At 38.9% G+C, this 17572-nt stretch overlaps 1 protein-coding gene across 1 annotated transcript; it reads left to right on the forward strand.

Moving 5' to 3' along the window:
- The first annotated feature begins 8720 nt into the window (after nt 1-8720).
- LOC134218196 (uncharacterized) lies at nt 8721-10115 on the forward strand. The gene is made up of 4 exons (XM_062697103.1): nt 8721-9169; nt 9238-9475; nt 9535-9668; nt 9730-10115. Exons 1-4 carry the CDS (start codon nt 9112-9114, stop codon nt 10035-10037), a joined length of 738 nt encoding a protein of 245 aa, XP_062553087.1. The 5' UTR covers nt 8721-9111; the 3' UTR covers nt 10038-10115.
- The last annotated feature ends 7457 nt before the right edge of the window (nt 10116-17572 follow it).

Genomic DNA, 17572 nt, shown 5'->3' on the forward strand with positions numbered 1-17572 from the left:
AAGATGCACAATCAGCAATAGTGATAATATCCATTTTAGATTAGAAAATGTCATTGTATTACATGTAAATGTTTAAAAAAAAGTGCGCAAAAAATAATTTCCAGAAGAATATTTCAATAAACTTTATCTTATGCGTAGACTCGGAATTTGGAATCAAAACAGTAAATAATTTTTCGCTGACGTACCTCCTCTATTTTAGTAGGGTTATTGCTCCTTGACTTGTTTCTTATTGTTGTGATTTTTTTCAGCAGTAAGCAAGCACGCATGTTAGCAAAAAGAAGCAACGAAATTGGTGCTGTATTTCTTTGTTTGGAAAACGGGATAGTTCCTCTAAAATAGCACATTTTGCCCAAGTCTGAAAATTTTATAAATAGATCTTTTAAACTTCAAATACTATCATCAATAAGCAATCTATAAATGCCCTACATTTGTTTGAGTAAATAAGGGCTTAATAGTTAGAAACAAAGCAATTTCAATTATATATTTAATTATTAGTTTTATTTCCAGAAGTTTTGAATAAACAAATTGCTAATAATTCTACACAGCTGGAAGTTGTCGTTTCCAATATCACTACCTATAATCAAACTCCGTAGATCCAAAAGCTAGAAGTTGAATGTAAATTCGTTTCGTTTATACAAGTCCTACGTCTACTCGCGGTTATGTTGAAAACATTACCCATTGCTCGTTTTTTTTAAACTATTTTTAAGGCCGATACCAATATTATTATTATTATTATTTATTTTATGTCATCCCCCCTTCAAATTTCCCAAGATATTAAGGGAGCGAAAAAAAAGTTTCTTGATTTTTTTTTTAATATTTTGAGCTTTATGCATTACTGTTTTTATCTTGATACGAAATATAATAAATGTGTCCTCAAGAGTATTTTAAATGAAAATACGAGCATTTATCTCTCTCGACATAGATAATAGATATTCTATATCCTATCCTTACAGATTCCGTATAAGCTCCCTTGCAATATATGGCCGACCCATTTCCATCCACGTTTTCGAACATCTATTGTTATCGGTATTTGACGGCTTTTATGTTGCTCGGCACACGATATCCAGCTGTAGGGCCGTTCGTATTATAAATTTTAGACATCATCTGCGTTATCTTTGCCTAAACACAATACGTTTCACGATACATTCGAATATTGGTGCGTGGATCAATCTGGTTGGGTCTCCAAATGTTTCGAAAACTCGCGAAGGTAACCCCAGCCTTCATGACTCTTGGTTCTATGTCAATCCCAATTTCGCCATCTGATGATATCAGACTGTCAAGATATTGAAGTCCTCCGATCGTTCGGCTACTGCAAAGTTTGAGGAGCTTTTCTCGTTGACGCTCAACCACCTGGTCCTGCGGGCGTTGAAGGTAGTCCCGCCGCGAAGAAGCATAGGGTCAAGCTCATTAAGCACACACAAACGACCATCGCAGTACTGATATGGCGTTTCGTGTTCATTAGCCAAATCAGAGTCGTCTAGATGTTCCACAACAATAAATTGCCAAAGCAGCTCAAGGTATGGTACACGGAGCACCCAAGATCTTTTCGATTACGCTGAGAAGTAACAGTGTAGATGAACTTCCAATTGACCTTGAGGGCGCCTTCAGATTTCCTGCTTTGGAATGCTGCTTTTTGAAGAACGCTGGCTGAGACTTGAAGAAGCTGTCCGAAGTGATCGAACCAACATTTTAGCTTTCCAAGTCAGTGAATTTATTGAGGCGATAATCTTCGGTTGTTGCAGCCATCTTTTCTTCATCGGCCAGGGTGTCCATTCACGCTAGCTTGTCCTATCTGCAGCAACGCCCGACTCCCACTTACAGAGATACATACCGTAGACGGAACTCGTACTTTACTCCTCTGATTCTTCCCGTTTCTCAGTCTTTGATTCTATACGCTTCTCAATCTCCAGTTGGGTTTAATAAATAAAGACAGGAACACCGTCTTCGACCAGAGGTCGTACAGACTGAACACTTAACACCTAGCATTAGACAACGGACACATAACACCCAGTGGACCAGTGGAGAATTTTCCGATCACGAAAAGTTTCCTCCTTACCGGGGCGGGAATCGAACCCACACTCCATAGCACATGCGTCTAGACGATTGACGTCGCTAACCGCACGGCCACGGAGCCCACTACATCAGGGTTACATCTGTAATCCATTCTATTCGCTGAGTGCGCAGCTCATCCAAGTTGACCCATCGGATTCGATAAAAACATTCTTCTATTTCACGTTGCCACCTTCCAGAACATCCACTACCTGAGTTCCATTTTCTTCAACGAACGATCTCTTCACAGCTGGATCTTCTAGTCGGTCTATGATGAATCGACACCTGAGTGAATTCTCCCGTGAAAAATGCGTGGTCGGAGCTTGCCAATTATAAGATGATAGTCAAACGCGATGTCACCGCTGCGTTTATTACGAACTCAAGAAGGCACCGTCTTCATTTCCAGAGAAGCCAAATACTAGTCCTGACCAGTGGTGCGAATTCTCAGTCTCAGTGACTGAAATTTGTTGGATATTGATACCATTTCCTCTTCACACTCACTTCCTAGCAGTGAAAACTGAAAAAGATTAGCAGCAACAATCAAAGATAAAGTAAACAAAAGACCTCTCTTCTCATTGCACACGCAGCCCGCAGTGACAGTCCATTCAGTTCACTCGCTGTTGCGTGAATGCGACGGCCCTATATAAATGCATGGGTGAATACTATCACTTGAAAGACAATGACAGGAAACTTGTGCCGAATGATCATCAGGTTCAGCCCGCTGTTGGCAAACCGAGTTTGCTAAGCTACTCCTGCTTTGCCTTGCTGACTGAAAGGCACCGTCATAGGCAAAGAGGAGCAGAGAAAAATACAAAACAAAAGAATCACACTCTGCAGGCATTGTTGATAAATTGCACCACTGGTCCTGACAACTAAAAGCGGCTCTAGATAAGTAAGTCAAACGCTGTTGGCTGCATACGGGAGAAGTGGGCGCGGATTGACTCCCCGGTCAACGATGATAGGAAAGCCGCAACAACCGGCGATAATCGCCTCCTCTACGATATTTCACGACGACGCCTGATTGGAGCAAGGACAAATCTGTGGGAGCCAGAGAAAGACAAGACATGTCAGTCACTCAATGATCCAAATGATCAGCTGATACATTGGTTCGATCACTAAGACCACTTTTGACGACTTATCCTAATTCAGATACAGGGAAAGGTTGACGATTCTGCGACGGCAGCAGACAAGATTTCGCCCGGATGATCATGTGAGCACCAAACTGCCATGGTTTGCACCATCCTGGAGCAGATCAATGAATTTCAAGAGTCCCTCCATTTGGTACTGATTGACCACGAAAAAGTCTCCAATCGCCTGAAACACGAAAAACTGAGGGGCGTCCCTAGAAGCAAGCGAGGCCTTGACAAAATCCAGAGTCCAGCACAATATAATCGCTAAAGGGAGACAAGGCTGGATGTATTATATCTCTGTTGCTGTTGCCCGTATAAATCGACGAAATCATGGCTTGCTCTTGCAGCCTATCACCATAGAGCAATCATACTACCTCGACCCAGTTGACGCTACTGCAGTACTAACGCAACAGTGGAGTAAATTGAATGACCTGGTTGAACGCTCCCCTCATCAACATCAACTACACCGAATCATAGGATGTGAACAACTTCAACTCCACGGCAGCCGTGAAAACAGTGGAAAAGGTCGAAAACCAAAGCCAGTCAACGTTGGGTGGCGGTCTAGGCAATGCACCAAACCCCGAATACTCAACTCTAACGTGGAATCTGTAATGTTATACGCCAGTAATACTTGGTACGCATTAGCAGATATCTCTTAGATTTGCAAGTATTCATCAACCGATGTCAATGTTTTACAACTCGGACCTGGTGGTCTCACAACTGGATTCTGAATGTTGAGTCCCATCGACGATGCCATCGAAATCCGATATCAACAGCAACTCCACAGTGTGAATGGACGTAGGCCTTTCATACACCATGTAAGAGCGGAGACGAAATTTGCAAGCAAGCGCTGGAATCTGGCAGGACATCGCAGCAGGGGCAGACCTAGGATCCCCTGGTGACGAAACCCTAACAGAGAAATAAATGAAGCCAATAGGAATCAGGGCCCAATTCAAGGATGGAGATCTTTTACGTTGGCCCTATATCCCCCAAAAAGTGCTCAGAACACGAGAGTGAGTGTGTGACGATTGGATCCCAGTTCATAAATACCACATGTATATGGGGCTGAGAGGGAAACCAATTTGCCATATAGCCTATGTATTGTGTAACTCTGATTAGCTATTTTTACAAAGCAATAGAGATTTATTCTGAGACTGTTTGGAAGAATGTGGAATAATTGCATTTTGGACTTTTTTTTGTTTCCTTGTTATTTCTCTCCCATCGTACATTCCAAGAGCTGTCGGACATAAAATAAATTTAATATTTGTATCGGCCTAATCGATAAGTAATAAAAAGCTTAGAAAAAGGTAAACCAACCAATCACGTACATGCATCACAAACACAGACATCAAAATCAAGCAACTAGCGGGTTTGGATATTATCCTCAGTTTGAACAAGATTTCACGCAGAGCGGACGCATCAAAGCGATCGCAGCGGAGTGGACACAGCATCACGGAGGCGCTGGTAACATTTTCAACAGAAATCCATCGCATTGGTGGTGGTCGTCGGCGTGTTGCTGCTGATCATTCAGCCTCAACCAGCATTTTATATAAAGAAAGGGCTGACTACAAAAAAACACTGTTGCGATCCCGCGCCTCCAGTGGCGATGCTGACAATTTATTCCAAATTGTGACGTTAGTTAGTCATAAAAAAGGCGCATTGGGGAAAGAAAATTGGTTCTTCTCAGGACTAGCATTTTCTGGAAAGAAATGGTTAATTGCAAACATGGACTGTTTCGGTGGAATCAGCGCTTGGCGTTGTAGCTTGGTTTCTGTTTGCTACCGAAGGCAACTTTTAGTAGTCGCCAAATAATTAAGTTTTGTACTTTGAAGAAAGTTCGTCGCGCATCAACTTTGTATAAAATGGTGGACCGTAATAAATCGATTTCATTTCAACCAATAGAAATAATATCAAAGGATCTTGCCAGAAAGTTGACTTTCCGCCGACGACTGCCTATGTTTTGTAATTGCAGAAACTTCGTCTTGGGTAAAATTTCTGTTGTTACTCTTCTCAATAATATGCATTTTGAATAAGGGTCTGTTCAAATATTACGTAGCGCAAAAAAACGTTGATTTTACGAACTTCCCACCCCCTCGTAGCAATCTGTAACAAATTAAAGAACTACCCCGCATAACGCGTAACAAATACAGTTTTCTGAAAGAAATCTGTTTTTGGTAGAATTTGAAACACGACAGCATAAATTATTAGAATTGTATATTGTATAATGTAATTGTATTTTTTCTATGCATTTAATTTGTAATGCGTAATAATATCTCACAAGACCTCCACTCCACAAGACCTCGTCCACTCTCTGCGGAATCCCAATCGCGCTCGCGCACGCTGGAAAGCAGCTTTCTTGTTTCTAATGCATTAATCCCATAAGCCCTACCCCTTCATTAATCGTTACAAGTGCACATTATATTTACACCCATAACAGATCGTAAAGGGGCGGGACTAACGGGCATAATGAATTGAAAGCTGTATTCCGACGCGCTCGAGCCATTCCGATCGGGGTTCTGCAAAGAGCGGTTAAACAAGATCTCAGCAGAGCGGACACAGCAGCACGAAGGCGCGGGTAGCACCAGTGCAGTGGCAATGCTGAAAATTTATTCCAAATGGTGGCGTCTTAGCGAAAAATCATCGAGTGGCTGTCAGACAATTTAACCGCAAGGTTCCGACAAGCGTTTGGATGCAGTTAGTTATTGGCATTAGCATTGGGAAAAGAAAATTGGTTCTTCTCAGGAACAGCATAAAACGGTGGCTTTTGTATAAAATCGATGAAGACGCCACTTTAGTGGAAACTATCTACAGCAACCACCCTTCACCGAACGTCGCTCGGACCGACAGATGCCAAGAGATAATATTGTAATATGAAGAAACTTCGTCTTCAGTCATATTTCTGTTGTTATTCTTCTCAACAATACGCATCTTAAATAACCAACAGCTCACAATTAAATGCATATTATTCGGCAACTCGGCCGTACGAAAACCATTTTTTTGTTAAATATCTTGGCTGTGCATATGCACAGCACATGTTTCGAAATGGACAAATTGATATGAAATTTGCGAAAAAAAATCCACGTGTCTTGGAGGGACTCGAACCCTCAACCTCCTACTCTCTAGATAGGCGTGATAACCCCTACACAACAAGACCACTTAAAGGTTACGTTTGTGGAAAAGCCATCAGAATCCGAGTACCAACCTCCACCGCGGTTAGCTCTTTTTTGCAAATTGAATATCTTTCGGATGCTTGATTTGTCCAATCTCACAACAGCTCACAACCAAATTCAAAATCTTGCGAGAAATTTTTTCAGGACATAGAATTCTCTCCGATGCTTCGATGTTCGAAATCCCTATGAAAATGGCTCACGCGCGCTAGAAAGGAGCTTTCTTGAATCTAATGAAGTAATTCCATTAGCCCCGCCCCTTCATTAATCGTTATGAGTGCACATTAAGGTGGCTCAAAAAACACTTTTTCAAATTTTTTGATGGGCCGCCCTCTTATTCGGTTCTATTTGATGCCCTGATGCTCTGGACAAAATTTCAGCCAAATCGGACAACGTTTGGGCAGTGCTAAACTCGTTGGAAGTTTATATGAAAAAATGTATGCAGAAACATCCAAAAACAGTGATTTGCAGTTGGACGGCACAATTTACGAACAAGAACCATGATACTCATTCAGTTTTTGTAAAATAAAATACAGAATGTTATGCTGAAAACCGCGAGAAGATTAGAGTTTATTACGCAAAGATATTAGCATTTTACTGGAGTGTTGTAGGGGTGAATTTATTTCTTTTCAAAGGTAAAAGAAACGAAATTTGCTCAAACTCCACTGCAGAGAAATGCTAATAACTTAGCCGGGCAAGCTCGAATCTTCTCGCGGTTTTCTGCATAACATTCTGTATTAAATTCTCCAAGATCTGAATGAGTATCATAGTTCTTCATCGTAAGTTGTGTAGTCCAGCTGCAATTTACTGTTTTTGGATGTTTCTGCATACATTTTTCCATATAAACTTCCAACGAGTTTAGCACTAGCCAAACGTTGACCGATTTGGCTGAAATTTTGTCCAGAGCATCAGGCCATCAAATAGAACCGAATAAGAGGGCGGCTCATCACAAAAATTGAACAAAGTTTTTCCCATACTAATTTGAGCCACCCTAGCACATTATATAAGCACCAATATCAGATGACAAAGAGGCGGGGCTAACGGGCTTAATTTGTTGAATACAAGAAAGATGTTTTGCGGCGCGCGCGAGCCATCTGGATTCCGCAAAGAGCGTCCGCTCCGGACACAGCAGCACGATACTCATGCTCCTCTAATGTGAACGTGTACTATACACATGTGGAAGTGTTGGCTTGACAAATGGATTGCTAGTGATTTGACTATGCGTCCAATTTGGGAATTTAGAGCTTATTCAGTGGCCGCTAGGTTGCGAAGGCCGACGGAGGTCCTTCACAGCTTAGTTGGTTAAAGCACCAGTCTAGCGTACTGTAGGGTCGTGGGTTCGAAACCCATCGAAGGGAAAGTGGTTACCTCCAATACATTTTTAAAATCAATATCTTCCGCATAATGTACCTATTTACATATGAGCTCTCACAACATTGTTAACTTTTGCTACCGGCTGATGCTGGGTCATTAGCCCGAAGACCATTAGGCCGAATGAGAACTGGGGTGTGAGTAGTGAGTAGTGTGAAGTGAGGAAGAAGTAGAACGGAAGAAGAAAAAAGAAGAGAGATTTCACGGCGTAGAGAAGGAAGGCGTAAGAAGGAAGAAGGAAGAAAGAAGAAGAAGGAAAAAAAAGAAGAAAGAAGAAGGAAAAAGGAAGAAGGAAGAAGAAAGAAAGAAGAAGAAATAAGCAATATGGGAGAAAGAAGGAAGAAAGTGGAAAAGGAAGACGGGAGAAGGAAGAAGAATTAAGGAAGAAGGGAAAAGGAAGAAGGAAAGAGGAAAAAGGAAGAAGGAAGAAGAATTAAGGAAGAAGGAAGAAGGAAGAAAAAAGAAGGAATAAGAAAGAAGGAAAAAGGTAGAAGGAATAAGAAAGAAGGAAAAAGGAAGCATGAGGGAAGAAGGAAGAAGGAAGGAGGAAGAAGGAAGAAAGAAGAAGGAAGAAGACAGATAGAAGAAGGAAGAAGACAGATAGAAGAAGGGCCTAAGACCTTTCGGCCTAATGACCTTCTGCTAAATGACCTTCGGCCTAATGTCTTAACCCACTTCTGTCTATCACTAGCATATGCAACCGTAAATAGGCTTTTGAACTAACTTGCCCGTAGTACGAATTATCGTTAAACGAATTCATCATTAATAATCATCTGTAATTAAGGGAAAGTTGTCAGTAATCAAATCAAGATGTACTACACGTTATTTAGAGTTTAGGAAGACTTTGGAGAATCGTGACAAGTCATCCAAAGCTTTCAAAAATCGTTAAAAAAATGAGAGAATTTAACAAATGAAAGATCTGAGGCACTATATTTATCATGATTGTAGTATAAATTGAACTTTAGCATGCATCAATTTTTCTGTAATTTATTTATTGTTCGTAGGTTCGATCAGATTGAACAAGTTCGGCGAAATCTAATATCTCTACATACGTCAAGAACAAAGACGAGATGCAGTAACATTTGATTTTCAACCGATCTAAGATGAAGAAGCAAATATCAAACAAAGCGGCAGGATAGTTCTGTTCGTTCTATTGCTGGTGATAAAATGTTGAACTTCGGAATTGTACTGTTATGACCCATAATGACGTAGGTTAGTACGACGGAACAGGACTACGAAAGCGACAATAATGTTCTTTCGGGGTAATAAACGCACAGCTTTAATGACATAATAGAGTCAACGTGAATGTATAAAAGAATTCCTCTGAGATCATATTTGCAACACTTTGTGCCAACATCTCTAGTTAGTAGAACCGCGAAAAGCTTACAGCTAAAATGAACCGACTTGTATTTGTGCTGCTGTTTGGATTAAGTGCCGTTAGTTGCTATCTACGTGAGTTAATTTTTGCGATAAAACTCTAATCAATTAATCTGAATAATAAATTTCATTGGATTTTGCAGCTCCCACTATAAATGTCTGCAATCGAAATGATCCCAATTTGGAAAAGTGTATGCTGAACGTTGTGGAGAAAATGCGATCGAACATCGTATCCGGAGACTACGGGAATGGTACTAAACTTCCCAGCTTGGATCCTCTGTTCATGGATCGGTTAGATATCGATGATGGAGAAAATTTACGGGCCACCTACTTGGACACGGTCATAACTGGTGCCAGAAATTTCCACGTGGACAAGTTACAGTGAGTGGCTAATGCGGATTTGTTTGAAATTAAAAACCAATAATGAATTTTTACTTCAGCGTCAACACCGAGAGCAAGACCATCAACCTGCTGATCACTTTGGATAATCTTAGGCTAAAAGGGAAATATAATATCAATATGAGAATTGGCTTGCTATTGATTGATGGTGATGGCGATTCGGTTCTAGATCTGAGTAAGTTGAGCTCAAGTATTATTACAAATCAATTGAAATGACAAAAAGCTTTCGTTTTCAGCTGACGTGAAACTTCTGGTCAAAATTAACTACTTCTTCGTTGAAAATAGCAACGGACGAAAAACGATGCAATTCCACCCGATGGACGTGAAGATTAAGTATGCCGGTACTGCCAAGTTCAACATGACAAACCTGTTGAAGGGTAGGCCACAGCTCGAGCAGGCCGCCAATGATGCCATTAACGAAGCTCCCGAATTGATAATGGATCGAACAAAAGCACCGGTCGAGCAGTTCTTCTCCAAACTTTTCACCACGATCGCGAACGGACTGATGAAGGAAGCCGATGAGAACGAAGCGTTTCCACTGTGATAGATGAATATAAATTGCGGAAAAGAAATCAGCCTAACAAATGTTTGTTTTCCTGAAATCGTCAATAAAAATGGAAGAATCGAATGGGTTCCTGTTTTGATTAGTCATTTTGAAGATCAAATTAGAATTCATCTGTAACGGATTTATAGGCTGTCTGTTCTGCAGGTTCAGGCAATTTGCAAGTCTAAACAAAAAATGTTTGTTCTTAGAATTCTTCATTGGCAATGTCTTTTCGATTTACGTTTTGGCCGAGCATGATCAGTACTTAAATGGTGCTTATGTCTATTTTTTTGGATCGTGTTCAAAGATGTTAACTCATTCTATAATGATTTCTCTTCGTTTTTGTTTGATTTAGGTTGCTCATCGATATAACCGTGAACAATTTATCATACATTTTTATTATTTCGTATAATTGTGCATCGCTGCACAAAATTCTCAATGATGCGATTATTGGCATGTTTTGTATTTCGGTTTTGAACAGCACTGCCAATTAATGTTCCTTAAATTCCTTTCTATTCGTAGTGCACTATAGCTACCAGAAGATATCCGATGCAATGAAACTGCTTATGATTCTGCAATGTAATGCTGTTGGTTGGCTCTAGTTTTCTGATAATTCGATAGCATTATATGCCACTGGACACTGCATAATGCCAGTGAACAATATACTGAAAAAACGAAAAAGGAACCCTTTTCAAGCTTCAAATTAGAATTTCTGCTTCTTCTTCTTCTTATTGGCATTACATCCCCACACTGGGACAGAGCCGCCTCGCAGCTTAGTGTTCATTGAGCACTTCCACAGTTATTAACTGCGAGGTTTGTAAGCCAGGTTACCATTTTTGCATTCGTATATTACGAGGCTAGCACGATGATACGTTTATGCCTAGGGAAGTCGAGACAACTTCCAATCCGAAAATTGCCTAGACCGGCACCGGGAATCAAACCCAGCCACCCCCAGGATGGTCTTGCTTTGTAGCCGCGCGTCTTACCGCACGGCTAAGGAGGGCCCCAAATTAGAATTTAGAAGGGACAGTAATTTTGAACCTTATGTGGTTGATATCAAAACTTGGTGTAGGATAAAACGTCCTATCGTTGTGGTACTACTGCAATGTGAAAAAGATAAGCAGTTCATTTTTGAAGAATTTTAGAAATCAATTTTGTTTGCCATAATAGGTCGTTTTACCATAGCATGTGTTCATGTGTAAGTTTTACTTATTCTATTTCACGATTGCCTCGTATATGCCAGTTGTTTTTCAGAATATGTTGTGTTTAAAAAGACTGAAGCGAATATTTCCTGCCAAATTTAATTGTCAGAGAAGCAAATAATGATTAAAATCTACAAAAAATCAACTAAGTTAAAAACTTGTTAACGAGCGTTCAGTGTTCCAAGATGAAGATATCGCGAGTATCCTTTCTTTTTGAAACTTTTATATGGCAATGATGTTGGTGTCTTTAGTCTACTCTAGTCTAGTCTAGTCTACACATACACAGCCAACTCTTGGAAGAATCCTGGAAAATGATAGAATCAACTAGTTCTATCATTTTTCTTGTCATTATTTATGTTTAAAGCACATTATAAACGAAGTTTAAACATAAAAGCGGCCAGGCCCACTGTGCAGCGTTGTAGATTTTTTTTTGTGAAAATCAGTTCTTAACTTGATATCACATTTAAGCCATAGAACGGGGACATCTCGTACCAACCGCTCCGTTTACTTTATAAATGTTGATTGATCGTTTAGAGTGACTTAGCTAAGAGGAATAATGTACACTCCTTATAGGTCCTCGACGTCACCGGATGGGACACGGTCTAGTCTAGTGCCACGGCTTATACATTGATGAATAAAAGTATTAGTTTGAATTCATATAGATTACAATGAAAACATGACCAATACTTATGACCAGGGTTGCTAATCGTTAGTTTATCGTTATCGCCGATAATTTAACTTAAGTTAACTCGATAATTTTGCGATAACGTGGTTACTAGATTACGCGAACAAAGTTGGTGTAAAATTTTGACAGAAGTCGAGAATGGAACAAATTGTTTGCAGCTGGTTAATCAGAGTTAATTTTGATTGAAGCGGGGCAATCTAAAATTATTGCTTAATGCATGCTGCTCTACGAAACGATGAGAAGTGAGGTGCTCTGTTGGTGGTTAGTGTTTTTTTTAGATGTCATAGACAATATATTGGGATCCAAGTACTAGAAATTTATTTGATGCAGCGATCTGTAGGCTGCATTCCAGGCAGCACCAGTACCAAGTGAATATTCTCTCAACAGATTGGTGTACTAATCTCGTCACCTATGATTTGGTTAGACTAAGAAGTTTAGTCTAAACTGTGAGTCATAAAATATTCATATAACTGGTGCTCCGGATCTTCAAAACAGAAGTTTTGTTAATAATGCTAGATTAAACATAAGTATAGGTAGACATTAAAAATGCTCTCAGATTCTCCACTATGGAGAACTGCGACTCTGTAAGATCTTTAATGATTGAACGAAATAATGTGTTGGTCAATTCGGTGACCTCCTTGAATCCCAATTTAATTCCAGGATTTAAAGGCGTTCTCGAATATTGTAAGGCGATACAATATTTTTAAAACAGATATTGCAAATCCAGCTTGTGAATATTTGCACTTCAAACTGTAGTACATGTTACACTTTACAGTTAACTCGATAATTATCGATAAATCAACGAATACTCGATAACGATAACGTTAATTCAACGCTCATTTTATCGTCAACGAAGCATTATCGCAAAAGTGTTATCGTTATCGAATATATTTTTCGTGTCTGGAAACACTATCATAAATAGATTCACAAAGATATTAAAGCAAATCTTATTCATTACAGAACATTTCATAACAGAATATGCAAAGATTAGGACGAACAATGCTTATTTTATAGTATTTCCAGTAAGGGGCCATTCATAGAATATTTCACGTTTCTAAACAAGAACTGTGACGACCCATCAAAAAAGTAAATGAAATTGAATAAAAAAAAATAGGAAGGGAGATGATATTCCAATGTTTGCGTGACGTATGTTTTTTTCTGATATTTCCATGATTCAATCCCAATCCAATAGTTATAAATTATTATCTTGTCTTGTCTTAGCACATGTACACTGTACAGCTAGATTCCGAGAATTTTCTTGTCAGCATTTATATTTGCAGTATTTCATAAATGACACACATATTAAAACGGACAGGCCTACCGTGCAGGATTTGAATTGGAAGATACTTCATAAGGTTGATAAGTTGATAGGATTAATTGTTCTTGATTTAGTTTGAATTACTGTATCACATTGGGCATTTTATTCACAGGACTAAAGTAGTTTTCGAGGACTAAAGTAGTTTTGTTCTAGCGTAGTTTTTAGTACAGATCCTCTAGACAAATGACTTTTATGTGGTGAGTTATTTTTTGGATTGACAGCCTTATTTATTCTGCAGGACGGTTTGTTTGTTTTGACCTTTTTTTTGATCTTTTTTTATTGGCCAAGCAAAATTTGAACAACTTTTCATAACAATGACCAAATGCTTTCGTTTTTACACAGCACAAAGCCATAAATATGCTTAATGATCTGTACTGATGAAAATGTTAACATTCCATTGAAGTTTAAGGATATTTGGATTTGAAGGTATAGCCTAAATATGAGGACACTTGATCCCCCATTAGTCACCCATACTAAAATTTGGCGAAAAAATTCAAAAAAATATAAATCTATTCTCAGGCTTCTAATTTATTGTAGATTTGACAGATTTGATGAAGGGTTGTCAGGAAAAATTATTTATTGCGTAGATATCATAAAAAGGGGATCAAGTCTCCCAAATTTTAAAATGGCATGTGCTGTCGAATTCAATAACAAAAATCGTTCACGTATACGCACAGCAATTCGAAAATTCTAGTAAAAAGTAAAAATATTTTAAAAATCTGAGAGCACCTTACTAATTTTATCAAAGCAAGTTCTTAGAGAGGGATCAATTTCCCCCGAATATTTGAAAAGCCGTTTTTTGACGGCACTCTGAAAAATCGATTGTGTATCAATAACAACAATAATTTAATCAATAATCAATAACAACAATAATAAAACATGATAAGTAAACAATCATGATTTAGTTAAAAAAAATCAGAGTATGCTGTGAATTACTGAAAAACACAAAATGTTTGGAACAACGATCATTCTTCAGACTAATTTTGCGACAGATAGTCGTGTTTACTTCGTTGTCAAGAAATTGTTAATACTTCTAATTCACCACATTGTAGTAACCAAAAACTTGAAAAGTTTTGTTCATTGTTGTTTCGTAACCGTTTGTCTTGCGTCTTTACGTTCATAAAACTGATTTTATTTTCTGCCTAATAAGGCACAGAGTACTGCGATTTTTCACCCAAAAATAATAAAATTTATATCCATCGAGACCATACAAATAATTAGTATAGTCACTGAGAGCGTGTTCACATTGTGCACATTGTAGATGATATTATGGAGATGCTTCAAATATTTTTTTTTTGCATTTGCATAATATCTGATCGTAATCTCTACATCCTTTCCCTTCTGTACTCTTTTGATATTTTGCTGAAAAAAAAATCAGTTTTATTCTGTTTCAAACTGTATCCAAAAGCATTTCGCCTTAAAGTATAAAATTATCCAAGTATTTCGAAAACATACAAAACAAACAAATGCATACACTTCTTATGCAATATCCAAATGTTCCTTAAGCACAAATGTAAATTTATGGGTGATTAGCACTACTTTTGGTATGTGCCCTTGAAAGCGCTATGTATGTAGATTTGAAATTGGATTCCAACGCGATTCACCTTAATGGAGCCAATATTGTTAGAAATGCCAATCCACCGATACATTTTTCACCAGAAACTGCTCAGAATGGCCCGATCCAGGTTCCGTTTTATCAATGCGCAATGTCTTCATGTAAATGCATCCATTCTTCCTTCTTAGGCTCCAGGTAGTGGCCGAATATTCACATAGTTCGTTTATTTTTTATTTTTTTTTAATTTAAAAAACTCAAAAGTACAGCCAGGTACAGCCCAATCGGGTTGTTCGCAAAGGTGACGTTGAACTACGTAGCTGTATGTAATGTACAGATTGAGTGAGTATTACGAACCCTGGTGATGTATATAATTTATAGACCAACATTTGAAAAAGAAGATAAAAATAAAATTTTGATACACAAGATACAACTGATGCAATGGCGGGCATAGAAAGCTTTCAATTAATAACTAAAGAAATGCTAATAGATTACTAAGTTGAAAAGCAGGCCAAGTTCCAGTTGGAATGTAGTGCTATGAAAGAAGAAGCTTGCGATGCACTTACGAGATTGACTGATTCACCGAAACCGATTGCTAAACTGTTGGCAGGTTCTCAATAGTAAATATACATAAACTAGCAGTATGTACCCGGCCTTGCTCGGAGTTGCCAGTTTGATTCGCAGTTTTTTCACAATCGGAAAATGAATAAACCAATTGGTCAACAGGATAATTGTGTTTTTTTATTTATACTTCATCATTTTTGAAAGAAGGCAGATTTTATGTGAAAACATTGACTGATTTTGAAAAAGGGAGTTTAAACTCAAACTCGTCTTATTCCGGATAAACGTCTATTTCTAAAGAAGGAAAAACAACCACCGGTGTTTTATTCCGGGCAAACGTCTATTTTTAAAGAAGGGATCACATTCACCATCCAGAAGGAAACACATTAATCATTGCTTTTCACTGGGCAAACCATGATTTCGATGAAGGGTTAAGTTGATCGATAACTAAACAATACCACTCCCCCACACCCTCCCCTTTTCCCTCTTTGACCCACTATCGTCGTTTCCTTAATATGAAGAATGTGTGTTCCAAATTTGGCTGAAATCGGCTAAGACCAGAAGTTACACTGAGGTTATTGAGAGCTGAACAAAACCAGTCCCTCCACAACCTGCTTGTTTTCTAAATACCATCCCTAACCCCTATCTTCGTCTTCTCGAGAAAAGAATGTGTGTTCCAAATTTGGTTGAAATCGGCCAATGGGTACATACTGAGTTTATCGATAACTGGACAATACTCCTTCCCACACACCCTCCCTCTTTTCTAAAGAGCATTCCCAAAACTTCTATCGTCGTCTCATTAATTTGAAAAATGTATGTTCCAAATTTGGCTGAAATCGGCTAAGAGGTTCAGAAGTTATGCTGGAACATACACACATGCATACAAACATTGAGTTATATAAAATATAACCATATATTACCGCCATCATTAGGGGTGACAATGGGTCTGGGGGTGACAATGGGTCATCGCTCTCACCGGCAGCCTGGAGGTCGGATAGCAATATCGTTAAAAAGGTCTTCTATATTTTAGTCTTCTTGCCCTTAGATACATTGAATCCATTCTACAATCATTCTAAGTAGTTGAAACAGTGACCCATTCTCACCCCCATTTGACCCATTGTCACCTTGGCCCTTCTACCTTTTCAATAAACATCTTTCAAAAATAGAGAATATGTATACCAAATCAGGTTGGAATTGGTCTTGGAGGTTGGGAGTTACACTGAATTGCTCGTTTTCTAAAGATAACCCCTTCCCCCTTACTCTCCTTCTTTCCCCAATGACCATTCCACTCCCTTTGTCTTCTTCTCCTTAGGATAGAGAATGGGTGTACCAAATTTGGTTGAAATCGGTACAGGGGTTTAGAAGTTACAATGAATTGCCCGTTTTCTGAACAATACCCCACCCTCCAGACCCCTCCCCCTTTCCCAATTTACCCTCCCATATGATCGTCTCCTCGTAGTGATCGTAGTGAATATGTGTATCTCCTCGTAGTGAATATGTGTACAAATTTTCAGGATTTTCAGCTTTCAGTCACATGAAAATGTTGATAATTTCAAATCATTGCCAACGTTGATGAAGATCCAAACCCCCGGATCGAAACGTTGGCAATGATTTGAAATTATCAACATTTTCATGTGACTGAAAGCTGAAAATCCTGAAAATTATGTGTACAAAATTTGGTTGAAATTGGTCCTGGGGTTGGATGTTGCACTTAATTGCTCGATTTCCAAAGACAACGCCTCCCTTCATACCCTCCCTTTTCCCAATGACCATCCCACCATCTTTGTTATTTTTTCCTTAGCATAGAGAATATGTGTACGAAATTTGGTTCAAATCGGTCCTGGGGTTCATAATTCACTTTGAATTGCCCGTTTTCTGAACAAAACCCCTCCCCCTTTCCCAAATCCCATATGATCGCCTCCTCGTAGTGAATATGTGTACAAAATTTGGTTGAAATCGGTTCTGGGAGTTGAAAGTTACACAGAATTGTTCGTTTTCTGAACGAAACCCCTCTCACCACCCCTCCCCCTTTTCCAAATGACCATCCCACCCCTTTGTTAACTTCCCCTGAGGATATAGAATGTGTGTACCAAATTTGGTTGAAATCGGCCAAGTGGTTCAGAAGTAGTTAGCGAACATACATACATAGATTGGTTTTTATATATATAGATATTGTAACACACTGAAGTCAGGCCGCGTAAAATGAAACAACGTAAA

This window comes from Armigeres subalbatus, chromosome 2 (genome assembly GCF_024139115.2).
Source record: "Armigeres subalbatus isolate Guangzhou_Male chromosome 2, GZ_Asu_2, whole genome shotgun sequence".
NCBI lineage: Eukaryota > Metazoa > Arthropoda > Insecta > Diptera > Culicidae > Armigeres > Armigeres subalbatus.

Bases quoted from the DNA above. Each gene is read 5' to 3' on its own strand.
- LOC134218196 (XM_062697103.1), top strand. From the start codon at position 9,112: ATGAACCGACTTGTATTTGTGCTGCTGTTTGGATTAAGTGCCGTTAGT. The intron at 9,476-9,534 runs GTGAGTGGCTAA...TTTTTACTTCAG, and splicing joins TTCCACGTGGACAAGTTACA to CGTCAACACCGAGAGCAAGA. The intron at 9,669-9,729 runs GTAAGTTGAGCT...TTTCGTTTTCAG, and splicing joins CGATTCGGTTCTAGATCTGA to CTGACGTGAAACTTCTGGTC.